General features: G+C 50.1%; 1 protein-coding gene across 3 annotated transcripts; it reads right to left on the minus strand.

Moving 5' to 3' along the window:
• Positions 1–721: 721 nt before the first annotated feature.
• Positions 722–22,769, minus strand: Nlgn3 (neuroligin 3). 3 transcript variants are annotated; one of them, XM_008855588.3, is made up of 8 exons: positions 22,648–22,722; positions 19,553–20,209; positions 18,871–18,930; positions 14,946–15,005; positions 13,144–13,293; positions 6,415–6,600; positions 3,273–4,062; positions 722–2,537 (listed from the first exon to the last, which is right to left on the minus strand). In XM_008855588.3, the coding sequence occupies exons 2-8, from the start codon at positions 20,007–20,009 to the stop codon at positions 1,694–1,696; spliced, it is 2,547 nt and encodes an 848-aa protein (XP_008853810.1). In that variant the 5' UTR covers positions 20,010–20,209; positions 22,648–22,722; the 3' UTR covers positions 722–1,693. The 3 variants fall into 3 exon arrangements, with proteins under 3 accessions (XP_008853810.1, XP_029413307.1, XP_008853812.1); XM_029557447.1 differs by lacking the exon at positions 18,871–18,930; XM_008855590.3 differs by lacking the exons at positions 14,946–15,005; positions 18,871–18,930 and having other exon boundaries at positions 22,648–22,769.
• Positions 22,770–22,986: the final 217 nt, after the last annotated feature.

The raw sequence follows: 22,986 nt of genomic DNA on the forward strand, positions 1-22,986 counted from the left end.
TGCTCCCAGGGCTCCAAGGACTTCTGCAATTCTGATTCACAGAAAAGGAAACCCCCATTTCTGGGGAAGGAGAGGGGACCTGTTGTCGGTCATCAGAGGCAGAGGAGGCCACAGGCGGGGTTGCCCCATACACACTACATTTCTAAAGGAGAGAGAATGTCAGCAAGTCAAAGGTCAAGCTTCCCCCCAAGCCCCATCCCAAGATGAAGGTAGGATGATGGCTGTGGTAGTGGTAGCCATGGTGGTGGCCTGGTAGCAGAAGAGGAAGGATTTTTTTTTTTTTTCTGTTTCATTAGGAGGCAGGAGGTGATGAGAGGTTTCAGCTGCAGGAACCCAGAGCACTGGAAGGCAGGGGGATGGGACAGCAACGTGATTAGGATCAGAGAGGCCTTGTGCAGGGGGCCCAGGGGGCTGGGCAGAGCGCAGCCCAGACATGCAGAGCTGCAAGGCAGGAGGCCTCAGGCTGCTGGAGGATTGAGCTTCCAGCCTGTGCAGGCGCCTGGCTCCAGGGGCTGTTGGGACAAGGCCTGTGCAAGGGAGGCAGATTGGGAATGCTAACTGGATTTTTTATTTTTATATCAAGACACTGTGTTTAAAATTTTTACAAAGGACAAACTCCATGGGTTTCCGTTAGTGTTTTAAGAACTTTTCTTTAAAAAAAAAAAAAAAAGACAAAAAAAAAAAAAAAAAAAAAAAAAAAAAAAAACCCAAAAAACAAAAAACCACCACCACCACCACCAACAACAACAAAAAAAAACAACCCGCTGTTTTGAAAGAGAAATGACAGACACAAAGAGACTGTAAAGAAAATGGGGCAAATTTCTGATATCATTTCCCCAAGGGCAGAGGCAGAACCCAGATTATATACCAGCGGGCTCACCAAGGACACGGTCTCCACAGTACTTTGTTCACCAAACCTAGGCTCCCCTAGTCTAGCCAGGCTTATGCTACTGGCTGTTGGAGAAGCAGACCACTTCGAGGCTCTGCAGTCCTCCATGGAAACACAGAGCCATTTGGTGACCTATCCTCGATGGCCCTCCATCCCCATCCATTGCTAGCCTCTTCCTCCTTTCACCCCATAGTCTTGTTCCAATCTGTTTCTTTCTTGGGGGTCCTTTTCCTTGGTCTGATTATGTGAATACTGGGAGCCCCAGAACCAGAGAGTCCTGAGCTGGGGTCCTCCCTTCCAGAGCTGCTTAGCACTCAAGTGGTTGGAAAAGCATTGGTTCCAAATATTATTTAAAAAATCAACAAAAACAAGACCCAGAAAAAAAGACCAAGTCTTGGGGAGGAAGAGCTATCCCGCTCTTTAAAGCTCCCGAGTCTGCAGGTGGTCAGTGGTGCAGTTCCGAGAGAGGCCGAAGGCAAGCACCAAGGGGGTGTCTGGCTGTAGCTTCCAGGGCCCCCAGGAGTGTCTGTGGTCGGGCTCAGGGAGCTGGTTCCAGCTGCTGTTCCATGGGTCCTTGGTACCAAGGACTCATATGTGTCCCCACTTGAAGGGTCTGTTCAGGTTCACTTCTGGATTTGTGTTTTTGTACATGCGGGTGCATGTCCACATCTGTCTGTGTTTGTGCAGATGGGTCTGCTGTAAGGTGTGGGTGCGTGCGTGTACATATATGTGTTTGTGTGTGCATGTGTGTTTGTGGGTCTGGGAGGGAAGGAACTGGGAGATGGGCTGTGCTCTGGGCTAGAGCTATACACGGGTAGTAGAGTGTGAGTGGGGCAGCCCAGTACTGTTGAACCCTGCGGCAAAGGTGTTATAGGGGTGCAATGTTTGTAGCCCGACAAGGGAGTTGGGGATCATAGTAATGGTATTGGGAGTCATGAGTGGGATGTCATCAGGGGAGCGTCGCAGGGTCAGAGTGTAATCAGGCAATGTAGTGAGGCGCAGTGTGTCATGGGGGGGACCAGCCTCACACTCATGGTGAGTGGGGCCCAGCTGTAATGCTGCCAGCTCCTCCTCCGGAGCAGTTCCCAATTCTGGGGCACCAGTTCCCCTCTGAGGGCTAGGCTGCCTCAAGGGCTCCTGGCGCCGTTTGTCCTTACGGTAGTAGAGGGCAGCAAAGGCCAGCACATTGAGAAACAGGAGGGAGGCCCCCACGGCGATGGTGACACTCAATTCAGTGGAGTAGTCTCGAGGGTTCTCGACCAGGAGCGGCCCTGCGTCCTGGTCCCTGTTCCAGGACCCAGGGGCATTCTCATTGCTGTAGGCAGGTGAGATGGCTGGCCGCTTGGTGCTCCATGCCTTGCCATTAGGCCTGCGGGTGATGTGGGAGCTGTGGGTGGTGTCCGGGGGCGGCACTTTGGTGGTCGTGGATGTATAGTGGAACATGTCATGCAGGTTGTACAGGTGGGGCACCAGGTGTTTCCAAAAGGCCACCTTGGTGGCTCGGTAATGATCACGGACCCTTGGTTTCAGCCCGATGTGAAGGTAGAGCTGGTCCCGGGGATTGTATTTAGACCAGGCCACTTCCTCAAAGCGGTTGGCTTTGGTGTGAATGAACTTGGTGTCCTGGGGTACCGGCTTGTTGGGATCCCTGAAATACCACAGTGAAATCTGGGGTCACCACACTACCTGGATAAAGAAAAGGCCCAGCCTCCTTCCTCTCACCCCCAGCCCCTGTGGAAGAGGCCTTCCCTTGTCTAAAATAGCCCTCCATTTCCATCTTTTTCAGGGTCCTGCCCCCTTCCACACCCACTTCTTCCTCAGGGCTTGAATTCCTAGTTCCCTTGGCAGGCAGCATGGAAGTGTCTGGCTTTTCCCAGTGCTCATCTGCAGCCATTCAACTGTGGAGATGCTTTGTCTCCTCACATGCAACTGAGTATCAGTCTTTTCAGCTGCCCAGTTAGTTTTACCAAGAGCCCTCTGAAGACTCTTTCCAAATAACTTTTCTTCCCCTTTCACATGGACTCTGATCAGCTAACCTTGAAACCCACAGTTCTGCCCTAACTCCTTTCTGATCAATTCTGATGCTAACAGAGTTCTAAGCCTCAACATAATTTTCCTTTTGTGGGAAGGCACCAGGGCCTGGGGTAGGCTAAGCAAGAGCTCTACCACTGGCTACAACTCCATTTCCTTCAAAAACAAAAACTGAAGGAAGGAAAGTAGCACAGAACCTTGACATGGAGTCATAAGAAGGGGACTGAAGGTATTAACAAGTAAGATTTAGAGAGTTGCACAGGAAGGGAGATGATGGAGGAGGTTAGATAGAGGAGCAAAAGGGAGGGCATGCTGGGGTCCCAAAAAAGAAGACACCCCACTTTCTCCTTACCCGGTCTTGGCAAAGTTGGTCCAATAGGTCATAACAACAGCACTGAGCATAACATCATTCTTGGAGAAGTTGCAGGGGAAAAGGTCAGTGGGACCTACCATAGGGACACCAAAAACATAGGGCACTTCATCCCCATGAGCTGCATCTGACCAAGCGGGCTTCATGAGGCTCTGGCAGTGATGGTAGAAGGCATAGAAGTAGGTAGGTGAGCCATAGCGGGCGTGCAGATCAGCTGTCACTACCGAAGGCTCCACCCACTGGTGGTCAGTGAAGAGTGCCACCAGTGTTTTACGGCGGGTCTCAGGGTTGTCACGGTCTGCCCAGTCTGTGTACATGAACTTGATGGTCTCCCTCAGGGTGTCTTTACCCTCAGGATAGCCATACAGATTGTCCACAAAGTTGGAGACAGAGTAATCAAAGTCAGTGCCAGAGACACCATCCTCAGGGTCCACTACCCCTTCCACAAACTTGAGACCCTCACCCTGGTTGACCCCTAGCATGATATCATAATTGAGGAATTCTCCCTGTTCCATAAGGATCTCAGGGTCATCAGGAATGACATCACCATCAATCACAGGACCAAAGGCTACATGGTAGCGGGCTGGCTGAATGTCCTGTTCTACCAGCTCCTTGGCGCTCTTTTGCCGAAGACAATCGACCATATCCACGGTGTCCAGCACGTTACAGCCCACTTTGTCTGCCAGCAAGCTGGTATACTTCACTGGTTGGTAGTTCACAGCCCAGCTGGACAGAGCAGAGCCACTTTGGATGATGGCTCTCTGGAAAAGCCCTACAGAAGATAGGTGGCACTGGGTCAGAGCTGTCATGTCACACATGGCCATATAACACCTTATCCTTTGTCACTGAGACCATTCCTCCAAAAGATGGAGTGAATCCTTTGGTGGGGGATGACAGGGTAGGACCAGAGGGTGGTTGCTGAGCCCCTCCTTTGATTGCTTCCCTCCCTAGTTCCCCCATGCTTCACAGTCTTGCTGCAGGGGTTGGTAACTTGGGGGTTAAGGAAACACTAGGGAGAATTAACCCCTTGAGTCCCAGACATGGGCCTCCTTATGCTCCCTGTCTTTATCACTCCTTGTCTCTCCCTCTTGCTTCCTGCGCAGCTGGGCCCAGCTCTGTGCCAACGCACCACCAGGGAGCTGGTGCTTACACTACAAAGGGGTCTTTTTCATGAGAGATGAGAAATGCAGGCAGGAGAGAGCCTCACATTCTGGGAGTTTGGGGAAGGATACCAAGAGCAAAGGCCCTGGGGTCTGAGAGTCTCCCGGCACGTGGCCTGGCAATGTGGACTCTGCACAGATCCCCTTTTGCTGAAGCTATTGATGTATCACATCCAGATTTCCCAGAGCTAGAGAGACCCCATCCCCCAAACTCAAAAAGAAGAGGATTCTTCCACCTCTCAGAAGAAAGAACTATCATTCTATCCCTGGCCCCAGTATGCCTAAGGGCAAATTTGGCTCTCAGGTACACAAGTCCATTGCTCCAATGGAAAGACACTTTGCATGGGCAGAATGAGAGGAAAAGAAATGTAGATTACTTCTTAAGAGAGAGAGGAGGAAAGCCATTTTCCAGATTATTCTCCATGAGACAAGTATAGAAAAGCACAGAGAACAAATCTTGGTGTTTCTGAATTGCTGGGGATAGAACCCAGAGCCTTATGCATACTAGGTAAGTGCTTTGTCACTGAGCCACACTTCTACCCAGAGAGAACAAATCTTTAAAGAAGACAGGCTTCCAGAGTTAGCCCTCCCTAAGATACATAGCAGAACATGATTCCAGGAAGGCCCTCTCCTCCTGGGAATGAGCCCCAAAACAGAAGAGGTACTGGACCTCTCTACAGACAGGTAAGCCTCACAGCCAGTTATTTCACCCTCCTCCTTTGGGGGAAAAATGAGAATAATGAGAATTTTTGTTTGCACTACTGTCTCCTAGAAATAGATACTTCTCCTGGAGGTTCTGGGGATGTAACTCAGGCCCTTCCCTTCATTCATTCATTCATTCATTCATTCATTTTGTCTCTGTCTTGTCTCTGTCTCTCTCTTTTCTGTTTTTTTTGAGACAGTCTTACTAGGAGCCCTAGCTGGCCTCAAACTTGTGGCAGTTCTGCCTCAGCCTTCCAGATGCTGAGATTGCTACTACCATGCCTGGCTTCCCATTCCCTTTCTACAGAGATGCAAGTCCTCACTCACCAGTTACTAGAAGGCACAAAGACAAAACTTTTAGGTCAGTGAAGGTGACACCCCCCTCTCTGAGACAAGCCTTCTTCAAAAAAAAAGTCAAGTCTTCCAGTGAGAATATTACTAACTCATGGGGTCAGTTTCGGCTATAAAAATGTGTTCTCTCTCATGGATTTCCTCACTTAAGAGAAGGGCACTTATTTCAAGGACAATCTTTCTTCATAAGAAGCTCAGCTTTGCCTCTCAGAGATAGAGTGTTCTCAATAGCCTAGGTGTAGAGAGAACATTCCCTTGCCTTCCAAAATAGGGCCTATTCACCCCCCCTAGAAAGGTCGCTGGCAAAGGGACCCCCACCAGAAAGAGGCTAAAAATGGGCATCCCTTCAGTGAGTTGTCCAGCCCAGGAGGAGTCTGCAGTCTGACAGTAGTCCATTTCCCTCAGAAGCAGCCCACCAGGGAGTCTCACTTGAGACCTACCTCCCACTCAAGACCATTTCTCCTCTTGTACAGACTTGTTTTTTTTTTTTGAGAAAGGCAGACAATGAGTGTTTTTTACACCTAGAAATGAATTTCCACCTTAGATGTTGACTCTGAAGTAACATGCCCTTCCCATACTGAAAGATCTCTCCCTGCCTGAAAAGAACTATTGTCCTTTCGGAGAGAGGCGTTTCACTCCTACTCTCCCAAATAAGATGCCCATGTGAGATGAGCATCTTTCTCAGGGTGTAAATGGGGATTCTCTCACATGAGGAGATGTACTTCTTCCCCCACAGAAACATTTCCCTTCCCCAAACCTCCCACCCGAAGGGACAAGGAGCTGGTGGAAGAGGGCTAGATGATTCCCCTGGGTGCTCCTGGGAATGGAGCCAGACATTCTGGAGCCTGGAAGGCCTGGAGGCGCACAGCCAGCAATGAGTTACTCTGTGTTGGTCCCCAAGAGCTACTCACCCTCAGAATGATGTGATAGTGTGAGGAGGCTGACACAGGATGCACCGATGCCTGAGCCAAAGACAGTGATACGACGGGGATCTCCTCCAAAGAAGGCAATATTCTCGCTCACCCAGCGGAGGGCCTGGATTTGGTCAAGGAGCCCATAGTTGCCCTTGGCAGCCTGATCCCCAGTGCTCAGGAAACCTAGATTCAACAAAGAGCATGAGGATAATGAAGGCAGAGGGATGGAGAATTTGGTTTATGATGGCACTAATGAGTCTGGGGAGGTGTCACACAGAGGATGAGCATGTAGCCATGAAGCTCTTCCAATCTCACTAATTCTAATGTGAACTACTCCTATTTTACTGCTCCTTTCTGTAAAGCCCAGCATCATCAATATATAGGGTGAACCTCTGCCTCCCTCTCATGATCCAGTTTGGAAGGAGGGGACAGACCATTTGAAGTGGCTACATCGTCTAAGTGGGAGAGTTAAAATGCAGGATCTGTAAATGGCCAGAACCCAGCATTCTCTGCCCATACTATCCAGGGATGTGATCCTAATATCAGGCAAGACACAGTAGAGAAAGCAGGGACCCTGGAGTCAGACGGTCCTTGGTTAAATCCAGGATCTATATCGCATCTTAGCCATGTGACCTTGGGCAAGTTAAAAATCTAGGGGCCATAGTTTCCTTTTCTGTAAAGTGGGGATAAAAATACCTCAGACAGTTGTAACAAGGCTAAAATGAGCATAAGCCAAGCATGTGGTAAATCTACAGCTACATTTTCCCCCTTCCTTCCCTCTCTGAAGTGAAGAGCCTGAAGGAGGCAATCCCTAAGCTCTCCTTGCCCTTCCCCTGCAAATCTGTCCATCTCCACTTCTTTCGAGGGCCTTAGACGGCCCCCTTCTCTTCACTCTCGGGGCAGGTCCCTTCCTCCAACACCTAAGACATCAAAAACTCTAGGGGTGGAGCCCAGCAATTTGTGTTAACAAGCTCTCCAGGTGATGCTGACACATGCTAAAGTTGAGAAGCCCCTGGGTCAGACCATCTTTTTCATCTGGTGGAGAAATGAGGAAGCCACTGCACTGCGTTACCACAGAAACAGGTCTTCCCGCCCACCCACTGGGATTTGCTGCTGAGGAGACTACATGTCACCATGGAGACTACCTTCCCACCCACCTGCTGGGATTTGCTGCCGTGGAGACTTGTTACCATGGAGACTACCTTCCCGCCCACCTGCTGGCTATCCCACAGAGATGTCCTATATCCTGCCCCCCCCACCATGCTTCCATTTTGGACTGATCCTGCTGCCTCATTTCATGTCTTCCTTGATCTCTAAGGTTCCTTGGAAGGCTCCATCTATCTTCTCCTTCCCTCGGCTTCTGGAAGGGTCCTCTCTACGTGGGTGTAATGGCTGTGCTCCTACACACTGGAAACCCAAACTTGGATCAGTATTCTTTGACTCCACAGTTAAAAGCCCATTCACAGCACCTGGAATCAACTTGGTGTGAAGCATTGTTGGAGAAGCCCACAGCTCACAGAGATCTGGCTGGCCATCCTGGCAGTCTGCAGGCAGAAGCTTGATTCAAATAGACTCAAGCAGGCACAAAACCTCATCACTGTCTAAAGTACCTAGCTTCTGCAAAAGAACTCATCTCACCTCTTCAAGTGTGTTAGTAATTTACCTTTGGTACAACTGAGTATGTAAAGTAATTACTTATTCCTCCCAGCCCCTTGGCACAAGTGTTTTAGCCTCAGGTTCCAGATGAGGAAAGGAGAAGGGATTAGAAAAAGCCTGAGTGAAGATGAATGAAGGAAACCTTATTTCTTCAGATGGGGAACCAGCTTCTCCTTTAGGGGGCCTATTCAGAAATGAAAGCCATTCCTGCAAGTTTTGAAAACTATGCTGATCAAGACCCAACTCAGCTGCCCAAGCCTTGAGATCCTCTGGCAAAATTTTCCGTGAGACTTCCTTCTCTCATCTCTCCTTCCCCTATATTCCTTTTTCCTTTTCTCTCACTTAGACAATGCCAGACTCGACTTCAGTCTTTGTCAAGGCATCAGCGTTAAGATGTTTGTCCTAGTTGAGCATGGTGATGTACATCTGCAAGCATAGCACTCAGAAGACAGATGCAGAAGAGTTTCCAGTTTAAGGCCAACCTGGATAGAGTGAGCTCAAGGCTACTTTGAGCTATATAACAAAATCCTGGGGAGAGACGGGGGGGAGGAGAGATGGAGAGAGAGAGAGGGAGAGAGAGAGAGAAGAGAGAGATCTGCTGATCTAGAGTAGAAGATATAGGGTAGATTTCACCAACATGGCTGATCTCCTAGATTAGGAACAGGAGCCTGGAAAGGTTGGGTGGAAGGTTTGATCATACCTTTGCGCTGTCCTACCACAGGAGCTTCCAGATAAGCAAGGTGTGAAGTATATGGATGGTGTCATGCCATTGATTCTACTACAAGAAGAGTCCTGCCTCAAGTACTATATACCCAATGGGCTCAGGAAGTGATGGGGTGATCATGACTGACCAAAACCTCACAATCTAGGAGAGCAGCCATTCATTGACAGCTCCCTAGGATCTTGGCCATTCCCAGAAGCCATGTGAGAATAAAGGATCAAATATCCAACTCCACAAACTGTCAAAATAGACCTGAGGTAGTCTCCTTGGACCTAACTTTATACTGCATTCTGTGGTAAGCTGCTTTCCAACAGAAGATGGGGGAACCTGACAGACTGTATGCAAACCAGACATTTGTGTCACTCTAGGCTTGACATTCATTACACTTTCAGTTTGCCTGGAGGACACCTGAGCAAGGATGTAGAATTAAGTTAATTCTGGAACCCAGAGTAAAACTTGGCAAGTCACTTCTTCTTCAGCTCCATGTACATCTACATTCAGTATCCTGCTAGAGTCCTTTTCTTTTGCTGTCCCTATGCCCAGTGGGAGTTTCTTAAATAATAGCTACTCCTCTGATTTGTGTGGGATCCACAAACTAGCCTGTGATAGTCTCAACATACACGGACCAGCCTAGATGTCTAGAAAAGCTCCTTACATTGACTGGCTGCACTCTGTATTCAGGAGATGCTTATGGAGGGAAGGCAACTGAATACTTGTAACTGGGGTTTAAAACTAGCCACCTGTTTTTGGATGCTTTGGAAAACAAAACAACAGAGCCTCAGCTACACAGCAAACTCCCCAGGCATCAGGGACAAACCCATGTTCTGTATCTAGTGCCAAGAACCAAAAACATCTTGTATGTACCCAGAATGCAATCAGTGGCTTATTGATAATATTTGTGTTCCAGAACAGGAACTGAAGGGTACATAGGAAGTGGTGGAGAACTTTTGATCAAATCTCAGTTTATAACTCCTTCTGAGTGTGGAGTAATACTATTTGGATCATGAATTGCTTAAGTTCAAAGAATAATATTCGTGACCACCCTCCAGATGCACTTTTCTGATTATCCAAATGAGAGGTTTTACAGGTGGTGCTCTTTTTTGTCTTTTGGAGACAGGGTCTCCCTCTAGCCACAACTGGCTTGGAACTCACTATGTAGACCAGGCTTATCTTGAACTCACAGAGATCCGCCTGCCTCTGCCTCCTGAGTGCTGAGATTAAAATTGGCTTGAATCTCACTATTTAGCCCGGGTTTATCTTGACCTCACAGAGTCCCCCCTGCCTCTGCCTCCTGAGTGCTGAGATTAAAGGTGTGCACCACCATGCCAGGCAAAGTCAGTACTCTTAGCCTGAGTTTCATGGATGAGCTTCAGGGAGAGCTGTGAAGTTCTTTTTATAAGTATGTGAATACTGGGTATGGAGGTTTGTGCCTATAATCCTAGTACTTGGATGTAGAGACAGGAGGATCTCAAGTTCAAGGACAGCCTGTGTGTGCTACACAGTGAGAGTTGGTCTCTAAAACAAAAAAACTTTGTGTGTGTGCACATAGCCTTCATTAGAATCTCAGAAGAGTCCAAGGCCCCCCTCAAAAGGTCAAGAACATCTCATAGAGAAGCTGAAGGATTAGGGAAGCTGAAGGCATGTGAGGTAAGCAGCAAATCAGGACATCATGCAGAATGCTCCCACCCAGTAGTCTTCTATACAGCCTGCAGCTCCTGACCGATACTGAGAAGACCTCGTATCCCACTGAGAACTACTGCCTCTTGCCTCCTCTTGGCCTCATTCCTTATGGTGCTCTCAGTCTCTTTTCCCTCCTCATTTTATTTTATTCACTTCCTTAATTTCTTCTTCTTTTCTTCTCCACTTTCTTTTCTTCCGTCCCTAGCTGGTCTGATAATATAGAATTGGAACATATTCTTGGTATTCACTGCACATCCCAAGACATCTTGTAGAATGGAGTCTTGTGCTTACAATCCTTAAAAGCAGCTGAATCTAGTATTTTCCTTTAGTCAAAGGAAAGAAATTAGCAAATTACTTTGGCTGCCAACTACTGTGTATGCATATCTGCATATCTGTGTGACTGTACTTGTGCATTTATTACTTTCAGAACCGTGTGGCCCTAGTGTGTGGGTTTAGAGTCACCTTCATAGTACTGTGACACTCAGATCCCTTTTCTGAATAGGACATAAGGGTATACAAGAGTCTCGCCATGGTGTCTGGGGCAGTACAGAAAGATAGAGGAACAAGGAAGAATCATGAAATCCAAAGCCCGTCAAATCCTGGAGAGGTCATAGAGGTGCCCTGCATGTTCTATACTCAGTGTTCCAGGAGCCACTGAAGGGGACACAGACTAAAATTTTTTCAGGCATACCATTTTTCCAGATTGAATCCAAAAATAGGTGTTTTTATATCTCACATAAATTTAGGGGTAAGTCAAGAGGACACCACCATTCTGTGCACACAACCTGCCCCAGAAGCAAAATACAGCACCAGGGCCTCCAGGACTGGAACTGACAAAGCAGTGTAACCAATAGCAAGTTTAAACAAGGTTCTGTTCTGAAACCAGACTAACTGCTGATTCAGCATCCAGGCTCACAAACCCTATAGACAGCTAAGGCCCCCACTGGAACTCTGAGGACACAACCCCCCAGGAGAGAAGTTGACCTCTTCAAAGCACTACAAGAATGTGGACCCTGAAAGGGGCAAGATCCTATATGCTTTGTCACCATCTCGAGGCATGTTTATCTCAAAACCTTGGCCACAGATAGGCACTGCTGGTCATCAAAGAGGGTATAAGATAGAGGAACAGCCTAAATCACCTAAACAAGCATTCACATAGTACATATGTGGTAGGCAGGGTATATGGGGGGGTCTTTCAGAAATAAGTGTGTATGCATATGAGTATGTACACATAATGGGTGAGAGTGAAGGAATGTATGTGTGGAAAGAATGTAAAGAATGGAAACATGAATGTGGCTAGAAGAGGCAGAAGGATGTGGCGTATATTTTCAACTCTAAGTACATGGATGTGTGTATATTTGAGAGGTGAAGGAATGAGCACATGTGTATGTAACTGGTATATATAGGCAGGGTACGTGTGGAAGACAGTATATATGTGTCTGCATCTGTGTAAGTTTGGAGTGGGGGGATCTTTGGGGGTGTGTATATGTGAGGGGATATATGTGTACTAGAAGGGATGGTTATCAATGTGGAAGGGGTCTATAGATGTGTATATAGTATTTGTGAATTTTGGGATAGGTGTTATGGACATGTACGAAAGTATATGCATGTAAAGAGAGAATATTGGTTTGTGATTAGTAGGGAAAGTAAGGAACAAATAGATGCAGATGTGAAGTACATGGAGTGGGTGCAGAAGTGGGATGTGCAGGAGGATATGGGTGTGTGTGCATATGTGGCAGTGGGTGGAAGATATATTTATGTTCATGTAAGGTATGTGGAGTTTGGGTGTGGATGTGCAAGATATAGATGTTTGTATAAGTGTCAATATAGGGGTAGAGGAAAGTGTGGTTCTAGGAGTGTGGTATGTATGGTATAGCTGTGGATAAAAGAGATGTGGAATGGAATATATAATAGTCTGTGTGAATACGTATGGAAGGTGAGAGAAATTTGTTGGTGGGTGTGGATGTGGAGCATATAGTGTGCGGGCATGTGGATATGTATATGAAAAAGAGTGTATGGGTCTCGTTCTGTGAGGGTATGTATGTGTAGGAGTGGACCTGGAGCTGTGTTCACGTGTGTCTTGAGGAGTGAGAAGTAATTGTATGCATGGGGGTGGGTGGGTGGCTGGATGTGTGAAGGTATATAGATATGGAGTGAATTAGAAGGAATATCTGTGTGTGCATAGGATGCTTAGAACTGTGGGACTGGGTGGGTTGGATAAAGACAGACACTAGAAAATTGATAGGCCCTACAAAACTCAGCCAAGCAAAAGTCTGGTAACAGAGACCTGGCTTGAAACTTAAGAGGTGTGAAGTTTGAGCCATGCATGGAAGTCCATGCTTATAATACCAGTACTTGGGAGGTGAAAGCATGAAGACCAGGAGTTCAAGATTAGCCTGGGCCACACTAGGCCCTGTCTTACCCTCCCCCTTACAAAAAAAGTGGTGCAAAATTTGAGCTGAATTTCCAATGGCATCTAAATGTTTCCAGAAAGGGATGGGGATGTGAGGAAGCCCGTGGCGCTTGGATAGGGGCAATGAAATAACATTATGACTATGATCATTAACACCAACTAGAGGATCAAGGCTGCCTGAGCTGACCTCCCAGCATTCCTTCCTCCCTCCTTGAGAAGCCAGCTTTCCTTCCAGACACCTGAAAGAGAACCATACCTAGCACCCCGACCCGATAGTTGAGGGTGATGACGATGACATTGCCATAACTCGCAAGGACGCTGCCATCAATCATGTTGCCTGTCCCTTCCATGTAAGAACCTCCGTGGATGTAGACCATGACAGGCTTAGCACCACTGTCCCGGATGTCTGCAAGGAGAAGGGGTGAGACACGGGCTAGGTGGGATGCCCTTCTTCCCCCACCCCCACCAGCCCAGGGGTGGGGTGTGGGCAGCAAAGCTATTCCAGGTGCCAGGACACCACCACCATCCCTGAGGGCAGGACTTGTGGAGCTGCTAAGCTCACGGTTCAAGTATTGGCCAGAGATAGCTGAACTTGGGTGATATTTTTAAAGATTTGAGTTTCAAGTGCTTCCCAGCTGAGGTGGCTGGATGGGCATGGTTCAGCTGGGCCTAGGTGGGCCACAGCTGGGCTCTGGGAGTGGGAGCAGGAGAAAGAGATAGGGCTTGGTGGTCCCTTAGCGGCATCAGGTGAGTCTCTGCCCTGGGCACCCAGGAGTCCTGGGACCTGACATAGCTTTGGCGAGCAGGGGCTAGGGAGTCCTGAAACCCCCAGGACTAGACCAGTTACATGGAAAAACGGCCATTGGCAGCAGCTGGCCCCCCCCAGTGCAGACAGAGACAAGAGGGGTGGGGATAAGGGGTGGCATGGGGAGAGAACAAGGAAAGTAGGGAAAAGGGGATGAATGGCAGAGATGGGGTGGGGGAACCTTATTGCTACAGTTTCTTAGCCACATGCCCATTTTCTCCATTCTCCCCGGGCAGACTTAGCTGGAAACAGTGGGAGTGGAGCAGAACTTAGACTGAGACAGCCTGCCCAGTCAGAGTTAGGATGCAGAAGAAGCCTCCTCTGAGGCCAGTGCCTGAGGGGCCATCAAGGGGCTGCTTCCCAAGCCCAGGCAGCACGATGTTGGGCTGGGGCAGTCAAGAGAAGGCTCCAGGCCTGACCCATGCCTGTTTCCTGTCAGTCTGAGCTGGGCCACTCTCTGCCACACTGGCACAGCCCTGCCCATTGCCGGTGGATTCCCTGAGCTGTCTGGCCCCTTGGGGGCATCTAAATGAGGGCAAGCCCAGAGCATGGATGGAGAAGGGAATGATCTCTGCTGCAGCATGAACCAGCCTGTTACTCCAAGGAGGAAGACTGGTCCCATCACCACCCAAGAATCTTAGGCCATTTACTGATGGCTGTGGTGTCTGGGCCTCAGCTTGGCTTGTTAGGCCACAGTCTTTCTGGTCTTGTCCCCAACCTACTGCAGTCTCTGACCTGTGACCATTTCTACCTGGGGGAGAAGGCTTGGGGAGGTTCTAGCCTTGGATGTCACTGTCTTGCTCCTTGGTGTGCCCTGGCAGGGCCCATCTTCCAGAAGCCAAGCTTCCCATGAGACCCAAAGGTCTCCTTAGTGAAACCCAGGCATCCCCTCATTATCCAGTTTTCTTTGTGCCTATTCCCTTGCACCCCACTCCCTGGCCCTGCTTGCTCTCCACAGTTCCTGCTGCCCAGTATGGGCAGGTGCCCATGAACCGTGGAAGATGGGAGAGGGTTGGGGGCCAGGGCCTCCCTATGGCTCTGCTTGTGGTCCCCTGCTCCTGCCAGCTGTGTCCATTACCCTGGAACTCCCAGTGGCCAACGAGGCCAAAGACGGAGGAACAGCCCAACGGCCTTGTACAGGAACAGAAACACACTAACGGACGGACAGACAGACAGACGGGGCTTCTCCCCACTGAGAAGGGGAGGGGCTCTGTGCCATGCACCAGCCGCCGCGCCCTGCAGCCCCCAAATACCTTCATCTTCATCCCCGTCATTATCCGCTAAGTCCTCGCCCTGTTTCTTAGCGCCGGATCCTGGGGACCAGACACGGGGAGACACAACAGCACAGAACAGAGAACAAAACAGAGAGAGAATTCAAAAACAGCATGACTGCAGCGTGGCCCAGCAAGCCAGCTCTGGGCCTAGGCCCAGGACAGGCAGGAGGGATGGCAAGAACTGAGGGAATGGGTGGGCTGAGGCCCAGACCTTCATCAGGATGATGGTGTTGCAGGCCTCTGCTGTGCTGGCCTCCCTGCACCTCCCTGCCCCGCCTCCCTGTCCCCAACCAAGTCCATTCAAAGTTAGGAAGGAGGTAGCAGCAGATGGGCTGGGGCACAGAGCCAGCGGCCCACTGGGGTGAAACTTCATTCTGGGTGGAACAGACTGCATGTATAAACACAGGCAGGCTGAGCTGGAGAGCAGGGACAGGTGAGAAGGTGAGGATTGATGTTGCCAGCATCTGTGGATATTGAGGTGATGTACTCAGGGCATAGGTGTGTACCAGGGACCCCAAGTCTGAGCTCCTAGGGTCCAGTGGGTAGGTTTGAGCTGGGCCTCAGCTGACCCTGGTTCCCGCAGGAGAAGATGGGAGATGAAGCTTTCCCTCTGGCCTTGTTCACTGGGGCCCCCTGCTTTGGTTAATGGCAAATGGGGTTCCTGCCCACAGGAACCAGTCTTGAGAGCAGCAAATGTTGCTCTGAGAGAGAGCCAGAGGGGGAGGGAGGGAAAGGGGAAAAGGAGAAGGGAATGGAGAGGAGAGAGAGAGAGAGAGAGAGAGAGAGAGAGAGAGAGAGAGAACAAAGAAGGATAATGGTAATAATTCCTACCATATACTGAATACTTCCCATGTGCCAGTCATTACACTTCTGCTATACTGTTTGATCCTTATATCCCAACGAGGTAGGCACTATCTTATTCCTGTTTCACTAATAGGGAACTGAGGTTCGGAGAGGTAAAGTGACTTGCTCAAGATCACACAGCTAGGAAGTGCTAGAGGTGAGAATCAAATCCAGGTCTGCTTGACTCCAAAGCACTTATGGTCTTTCCACTGCATCATGCCACCTTTCAGGAGTAGGAGAAAGGGGAGGGAAGAAATAGATGAGAGGAAGTAGAACATAGAAGGGAGCCAAGGAGAAGAGAGGAGAGAAAAGAGACCAGAGGGAGCAGAGAGACCTGGGGGTAGGCTGGCACAGTTTGCCATCCTGTTCTGAGGAGACTAGAAATGCATCTTGGAATGAACGGCTGTGGAGAGTCAATCTACTGCCTGATTGCTGGTCAGTGTGTAGAAATGGAAGTAATTTTGCTGGCACCCCACATCTTAGCCTTTTGCATCCATGAAACCAGATACCCTCAGCCTGGAGCAAGCAAACGGCCCTCTTTTTGTCAGTCTGAACTCTAGTGACTGGATTTCCTTATAGTCATTAATGAAAACAGGAACCACCCTCATACTATAAAATGGCTTTTCAACCAGAGCAAGAACCCAGCTCTAGTAGAAACAGCCTCTGGCTTCCTGAACTTCTGGTGGCACCTAACACCTGCCAGTCCTACCCTCAGAATCTCGATAGCACATGTATATCATCACCTACACGGTGGATAGCCCACCAAATGGAATCACTCATCCCTACACATAAATTGCCTTCAATTTGATGGAAGCAGAGGCTTGGGTAGGTCCTCCCCAGGAAACCCTTCCATTCTGGTGGCTCCTGTGAGGCTGAGCATACTTGAGTTGATGTATCATCCCAGCCTCCCTTGCATAGATGTCTTTGCTACTTCAGTGTGGTCCTTGATGAGCAATTCCTTGCTGCCATGGGCCTTACCCACAGATACTGTGCCATGCAGGATCCCATGCAGGCCACCCCATCTCACCTGTGCACATCATATCCCCAAAGAGGCAAGATTTGTAAATATTTCAAAGGGCTAAGAGACCCGGGATAGCTAAACAGCCAAATGCCCTCCCCCATCCTGTCTGAAGCCCACTTCCCAGACTGGCCTATGAACTTTGGGAATCCAGTGGGGTTTTAATATTTAGCTAGGAGCTTTTTCAGAACAGTGATTAGACTCCCTCCACATCCCAACAGCATCTAGCACATGGCCTTGCCCATTGTCTACAATTACAATTGGCATGTATTCATGCTGATGGTGGCTCAGCCCAGCAATCTGGCCAAAATCTCAGGATGAGCTTGGCCTGCCTTAGGCTCTTACTGGATCCCTGGGAGATCATTTTTCTGAGATGGTTAACAGTAATGCCATTTCTTCCTTACCCCACCTCACCTCACTATGTAACTCAGGGGAGCAGCTTTGAAATCCTTTCCCTGAATGCATGTATAGGTTAATGAAAGGTTAAAGACAGAATGGTCTTTCTTGCCTTCCCACATGGATATGGAAGCTCTTAAAGGAAAAAAGACTGACCTCTGAGCAGACTCACAGTGAGTTCAAGCCCAGCTTGAGCTACATAGCAAGACTCAGTCTCAAAACGAACCCCTAAACACAGCCAATCAAAGCAAAACAAAACAAAATAAAAAGACTAGTGTCTGAGTTAGCAGCAGAGCTAGGAGTCTGTCAGGGATTGTGCTTCCCAGACCTGTGTTCTCAGGCAGAACCATAGAGACCCTTCATTTGCATGAAAGCCCAGTGTGTGAGCTTCCTACTGTGTATGAGGCTGGGTGTGAAGAGAGGTGAAGCATGTCCTCAGGGGCATCATGTCTCACTCCATGGTTCAGTGTACATCAAAAGCACTCCATATACATGCTTTTGAATGATCAGATTCTCAACTCTGTCCCTAGAGCTTCTTATTCAGGAGGGAGTATCCCATCCCAGGAATCCTGGTGATTCCTCTCTGAGAAACCCCGCTCTAGGACATCAAAGGAAAACAGACCCCAAGCTTGCCAAATGATTGTAGCTTGTGATTGTCCACTAGTTCTTTAGACTGTTACCAGAGCTGAGTTGGCCCAACCCAGCCACATCTGTCTGACCCTTTTTACTTCAGAGTTTGGGAAGTGGGATTTCCAGGTGGGAGTTGCCTCCATGTGCTACAGTGGAAAGAACATGCCCTGATGATCAAGAGTCTCCCAGGTTTTGGTCTCAGCTCTGCCACAGACCAGCAATAAGGTCTTGAGCAGCAGCAAGTCACTCCCCTGGGCCTGTTTCCTCATCTGTAAAATTGCGATGCTGATTCCTGCCTTAGTTGCTTCCCAAGATGTGGGGAGGATTTTATGAGGTAAATATGAGAGCCCTTTGCAGAAGACATAAAGTGGTATTCGAACAGGAAAAATTACTGTACAGGGGAACAAATTACTCTCAACAGAAGGGTAAATTTAAAATTTGCTTTCTTTAGAGTCTATCGTTCCCAGAGACTCCTAATTTCTGCCATAACCATACCCTGGGTCTCTCAGATATGCTCTGGCTAGAGGCGGTGAGGTACCGGTTGGTGTGTGTCAGGGAAGAGCTGCTAAATCTGTGTACCCATCTTTCTTTTAAGCTTCAGCGGGGAAGAGTTGAGTCTAGACTTTCAACCCAGGGCAGGGCACTGGGGAGATGGTCCTATAGCTGCACTGGCTACAGGAGCAGGTGGAGCTTCTGGCTCCATCTTAGATGCCTGGTTTCTTCTGAGCTGTTACCAAGAGAGCCACTGGCTCTATCTTTGGTATACTCTTTAGGGTGAATTTGGAGCTGGGAGGATTGGAAGCAATGGGCTTGCTGCTTCTGCTCTGAACCTGCCTTAGGCCACCGAATCCTCCCTGCCAAGCAGCCCTGGCCCTTGGAGGAGGTGAACCTTATGCCTGCTCACTGCCCCCTCAACCTGGGCTACTTGAAAGAAGGCTGGGTCCTCAGGGGTAAGGGCAGGTGGGCAGGTAGCCCTCCCTCTCTCTCTCTCTCCCTCCCCGCCGGCTCGCTACCTACCTCCTTTCCTACAAATTTTCTTGTTGGGCTTTCGGGCGCATTCCTTGGAAATCCGCTTTACTGTAAAATGAATAAAAAACTAAAAAATAACAGGAGGCCTCTGTCCAGGGGCATGCATCCCCCCACCCCCAGGCCCCATTAGCTGAGCTGCTCTGCAGCGGCACATGGCAGAGAGCCTGTCCCACCATCTCCTTGTTTCTGTCACTTACCTTAATGTGACCCCCGCGGGAGGAGGCATCAGCTAGTGGAAGAGGAGGCACCTAAGCATTGCCAACCAGGCTTGCCCCCCACCCCCCACGCACACCCAGCCACACACACCTACCACCTTTTGAAGCAGGTGGAAAGGCAACAGGGGGGCCTGGTGGAGCCAGCATCCTCCCGCGGGCAGCTGCCAGCAGTGACCCATACTCCCCCAGGGTACCCCCATCCAGCACTGGACCTAGACCTGTCAAAGTTCTCAGGCCTGGCCAGCCCCCTCCTGGCATCAATGTCACTCACACATGGGAGCTTGGACAATGCTGGGGGAAGAACAGGGAAGGGGGAGGCCAAGCAGAGTGATGGTTAGAAGCATTTTCACAGACAGACAGACGCATGCTGCAGGGCACACAACCACATGCAAGCCACAAACACAACAGGGCAGGCAGGAGGCAGGGAGGGCACAGTGCCTGGCTGTGGGACTCACCATCCTCCGTGGGCACATAGACATTCAGGTAGAGGCAGTCTTCGTTGGGCTCCTGGATATAAGTAGCGACGATATCCAAGTTGGCAGTGAACCAGACTGGTAGCATGACTTCGGGTACAGCTGTATGGATGTTCTGGGGGCACACTGGGGGAAAGTGTGTGGCGTTCCGGATGCCCGACCAGGATGGGGGTGGTTCAGGGGGCAGGAAACGTTTCTCGCCGATGGGGGGAGCTGCATAGGGCACCCCCAGGTATTGGTCCACAGGCCCCAGAATCTCACTGGGCAATGGTACCCGGGCACCCCTTAGCTTCCCAAAGTGAGTATTGACTGTGGGTGCTGGGGCCTGGGTACTGGCCCTCAGCACCAAACTGAGGAACCACAGGGTGAGGCACAGGCTCCGGCCAACTGTGGGCGTGGGGCTCAGGGACAGCGAGGGCGGGCCAAGCCGCAGCCACATGTTCCGGGCAGGGGGACTGGCAGGAAAGGCAGACTCCAGGGTCACAGCATCAGCCCAATAGGCAGCCCCTTCATGGCCACACTGACTTGAACCTCAAAACTGAGCTCTCGAGGGACACCTACAGGTGCCCAGCAATGTAGAGAGCAGGTCGTCCAAGCACCACCACTTCGAAAAGAGGACTCTCTCAGGGCCAGACAGGCCTGTGGAAAGAGGGAAGCATGTGTCATCCAAGATGGTCTGTGAGGGCTGCAGAGTTGGTCTTTGGGGTCCTGCTGGGCTTGGCCTATGTTCCCACAGTTAGGAGAGGATTTACATGCCCAGAGTTCCAGGGACTCACAGGTGGTCTACTACTTTTCAGAACTATTTTATGTGCCTAGCCATGATTGGAAAATCTAAGGGGACAGACTGAGTGATGGTTGGATTGTTGCCATTGCAAATTCACAGTCCCCAACTCCAACTCCATAGCTAATGGAGTTTATCTGGGTCAGATGGAGTCAGAGGAGGATGTAGTGGAGAGCTGGAAGTTGAGTCCTAGTACAGTTGCCAATCTCATTCCAGGCATAAGAGAGGAAAATCAGCAGGTAGACAGAGGGTCCCACAGAGAGACCTCCTTTACTCCCAGGCGTGCAGGGAGCACACAGTCATTCACCTAAGGCCACAAGACCCTTCCATACCCCCTCCTTGACATTTCTCCTCAACCTCCACTGCCGCCAAATCCTTAAACCTTGATCCTTACTGCTGCCTGGCTCTTCATTCACACCAAACGTCAGAACTGGAGGCAGAAACTGGTCTACTGAGCACACTAGGCCTTGTGGATACTAGTCCAGTGTAAAATAAACAACAGAGTGTGGGGACACACAGTCGGAAACTCATGAAATAAACTCACAAACACTCAAAGAGGGAGTTAGACAGACCAAGCCAGGATCATAGACACTGCGATATTCATTTGCAGAGACATACATTCCAAATCCACAAAGATTCTCCTCAGATAGTCCCACATTCCAAGACAGAGCACTTCACACAGCCAGCACCTCACAGAGCGACACATTCGGACACACACAGAGACCTACTGAAACAAATTCACACATACCCGCATAGGTAAATATCCAGACATATGCAGCATAATGGTGACACATAGGTGGAGACAGAAACAGAAATAGCAACACATTCAGACACACAGGCCTTCTGACACAGTTACACAGTCAATACATATACACAGGCATACAGCATATACAGCATACAGATACTCCCACATGGACACACATACACCCAAGCAATCATGAGCACATATACACACCCTGCAGGCACATTTAGTTTCCCCCCATTTCTCCCGCCTTCAGGATTGCAGGCCTGTTCCTTTAAGAAGTGGCTGAAGGGGTGGGGGAGGGAGATTGGGAACAACCGGCAATAGGCAATTGGCCACCACAAGAAGGGAATGTGAATGTGTGTGTGTGTGTGTGTGTGTGTGTGTGTGTGTGTGTGAGAGAGAGAGAGAGAGAGAGAGAGAGAGAGAGAGAGTGGGTAAAGTGACTAAAGGGATAGGGGCTCAGAGGAAATGGGGAGCAAAGTATGAGGGGGGGAGATCCCAGACTGCCCAGAATGCACCCTGGTGGAGAGGAGGAAGGGAAGGGGAAGGAAGGGGTAGGAGTAGGGAGGTGGGGCAGGAGGGGAGTGGGTGGGTGTGTATATGGGGGGTATAGTCCGCAGCTGAGTTCACACAATCCCCCCATTCACCGTCTCCATGGCAACTCTGGGGCACAGACCGCTCATTCACATGGCTTCCCCGCCAGTAAACCCCCCCTTAACCCCCTCGGTGCTGCCCCCACCTCACAAATTCCATTAACCCTTTCAGGATGCCTTCCTTTCCAGGAACCCTTCCGCGCCAAATGCCAAATTCCCCCTTTGAGTCTATTCGCTGCAGCCCCTCCCCCTGTGAACACCTAGACAAACCAACCGACCCCCAAATGCCCTCTGTACCCTAGGACCCACTGTGAGTTCCCAAGGCAAGGATCTCCATTCTGGTCCAACTTACAATTTGGGAGCAGGCAAGGGGAGGCAGCAATGCTGGGATGATAATGGCATCTAAGGGGACTTTGAGGGCTGGAGCGGTATTGGGCAAGGGGCATTGTGTAGGAATGGAACTGCAGTATTGGGGGCTCCGCAGATTTGGAATGGTATTGGAGGATGGAGTTGCACTAGAATGGGGAGGATAGAATAAAGGCCTCCATTGGGTGGGGGGGCTGCAGAGAGTGGGGGAGGGAACCAGGCTATGAGATGCTATGATGGAAGGGGGATGGGGGAGTGCTCTGCAGGGGAGGGGGTGTTGGCAATATGCAATACTGAAATGGGGCTGGGGGCCCTGGTTAGGGGTATTTTGGTGAGCATGCAGGTTGGACTGTAGAAATAGAGGGACCATGGGCGGGAGGGTGATAGGGATGCAGGATTTAGGGAGGAGGTGGAGGAGAAGCAAAGCAAGGGAGGGAGGGTTGGGAGGTCAGGGGTGCCTATGGGGAACACGGGGTTGAGAAGGATGGGGGCCACTGGCCAGGAAGGTAGAGGAGCCAGGGATTGGGAGGGGACAGGATGGGAAAAAGGTATGGGCAGCTAGAGGATGAGAGACCCAGGCAGGCGGCCTCACCTTTTCCCCAGGCGGCTGCGGACGACTGAACCCGGCCACAGACCACCCATATCGCCTCCAGGCCAAGGGCTCGGCACCCGAATCCCCGAGATCAGCTCTCTGGCAGCCTAGCTGCTGTGCCCGCGCACCGAGGGGGCGCGCTGCGCGTGCCCGGACACGGGGGGCGCGGTCCCTGCCATTAACTCCTTTTGTGCCAGAGATGGCTCAAGTCCTGGGGCATGGCCCAATTTCCCACCCACGACTCTTCATGTTCAGGCAAACTCTGCTCACACACTCTCGCTCTCACACTTCACACCCCAAGCTATCAGACAGGTAGGTGATCTTCCAGGACATACAGTC

Source organism: Nannospalax galili, unplaced genomic scaffold (assembly GCF_000622305.1).
Source record: "Nannospalax galili isolate Female #2095 unplaced genomic scaffold, S.galili_v1.0 scaffold747, whole genome shotgun sequence".
NCBI classification, from domain to species: Eukaryota; Metazoa; Chordata; class Mammalia; order Rodentia; family Spalacidae; genus Nannospalax; species Nannospalax galili.